The sequence below is a fragment of the Aspergillus welwitschiae genome, assembly GCF_003344945.1.
Source record: "Aspergillus welwitschiae strain CBS 139.54b unplaced genomic scaffold BDQ94scaffold_234, whole genome shotgun sequence".
Taxonomy (NCBI): Eukaryota; Fungi; Ascomycota; class Eurotiomycetes; order Eurotiales; family Aspergillaceae; genus Aspergillus; species Aspergillus welwitschiae.
Genome location: NW_020798928.1, coordinates 2,203 through 3,740, shown reverse-complemented (window position 1 = coordinate 3,740; position 1,538 = coordinate 2,203). Strand labels below are relative to the sequence as shown.

General features: G+C 52.2%; 1 protein-coding gene across 1 annotated transcript; it reads left to right on the top strand.

Moving 5' to 3' along the window:
* Positions 1-59: 59 nt before the first annotated feature.
* On the top strand, positions 60-1,419 carry BDQ94DRAFT_176620 (uncharacterized protein; the record flags this gene model as incomplete). Its single annotated transcript, XM_026772732.1, has 2 exons — positions 60-263; positions 466-1,419. 2 exons carry the CDS (start codon positions 60-62, stop codon positions 1,417-1,419), a joined length of 1,158 nt encoding a protein of 385 aa, XP_026619161.1.
* Between the last annotated feature and the right edge of the window lie 119 nt (positions 1,420-1,538).

Sequence of the window (1,538 nt, the reverse complement as noted above, 5' to 3'; positions counted from 1 at the left end):
ACAGAAACGCTGTCATACTTGTAGATTCAGTCATTAATACCGGAAAGTCTGTCTTGCAAATGGCGCAGCATATCCGTGAGATCAATACAGCCGTCCAGATTGCGGTAGTCGCTGGTGTGGTTCAGAAGGAGGCTGTATCTGTTCGCAGTCCGCTTCACGCTTTTGCGCGCGAGGGGAATTTCAACCTTGTTGCCCTTCGTCTCTCGGCCAACAAATACTCGGGCAGGGGCTCGACGGATACTGGAAACAGACTCTTCAGCACAGTACACTTGGCGTGATAGGGAATGGAGTGCATGGCGAGTCCCGCATTGGTGAGACGGGAATGCAATATAATGTGCTAATTTCTCTAATCGTAAAATCATGGCATTATATTGGTGACTGGCCCTTTCTGCCCGTTTCGTTCTATCATAGCGAGCCTTGGCACCACATCGAGCTATAGCTGTTCATACTGCAATCGCCCAACAGCAGCTTTCGCCGACGGCTAGAAGACAGCAGGAAGCATCATTTCAAACGGAAATGCGAAAGAAGGTTGGACTTATGTACCAGCAGCAACTGCAACGCGTAGATAGTCTGGAACAATGGCAACCCCAGCTCGTGGCCCAAAAAACGTCGGGCGGAACGCAGGGTGCGGACTCCGACCACTCTGGGCAGAGCCAAGCGGAATCCCAACAGCAAAGCCCAGCTGTCCGATCAGCGCAACATGATAGGGTGTCTGACGTGGCGCAAACAGACCATGTGGTACACGAGCCGCAGGCGAGTCAGGCTCACCATGAAGGAGAACAGAATCAGGGCAGTCAGCGAGTCCCGCATAACCGGGTGGCGGGATCGTCAGGATCCAGCCACATTCGAGTGTCCCGTCAGAATCACTATCAGAAAGACCCGGACCAAGCAATTCAGCCGACACTGAGCAATGGTACATCGCAATCGACGCAAACAAATGATGTTTCGGAAAGGATTCAGCACCAGGATTCGCAGCGTCCAGCCATAAAGCAGGAAGAAGAAAGCCAAAACGAGGAACAACAACAGCGTGCGCCCCAGCCAACTCGAGTCCGGAATAACCGGCGGACAATCACCGATCAGTGTTTAAGGCAAAGAGGGATTACCAGGAGCACCTCTGGGTTTGTGCCTCCGCGATCAGAACATGAGCGCCGGCGAAAAGTCTCTCTTTTATCGGTCCTGCCGATGATAATGGAAGCATTGCAACAGACCCGGTCTCTCTCACAGTCGAGGGTGACCAAGCAGGAATTGAATGGATCGAGGGATCCCTTGTGCGATTGCTATGGGGCTCTTTTCGCCTCCTCTTTCCCGTTTCTGATGCTGGCGACCTATATAGGTACTTGGGAATTTTCGCTTACGGCCATAATGGCGCAGGCTGGTGAGAAGATGAGACTTTACCAACAGCAGAAAACGAGCAAGTAGCACCGAGTTTCGTAGTGTTGGGGAAAGCTGTGTGCAGCTGACTAGATATAATGGGAAGTAGAGGTTGGCTCTGGATAGCAGATGGACCAATGAGACGTGTTGTATGCCTCTGAGGCTCG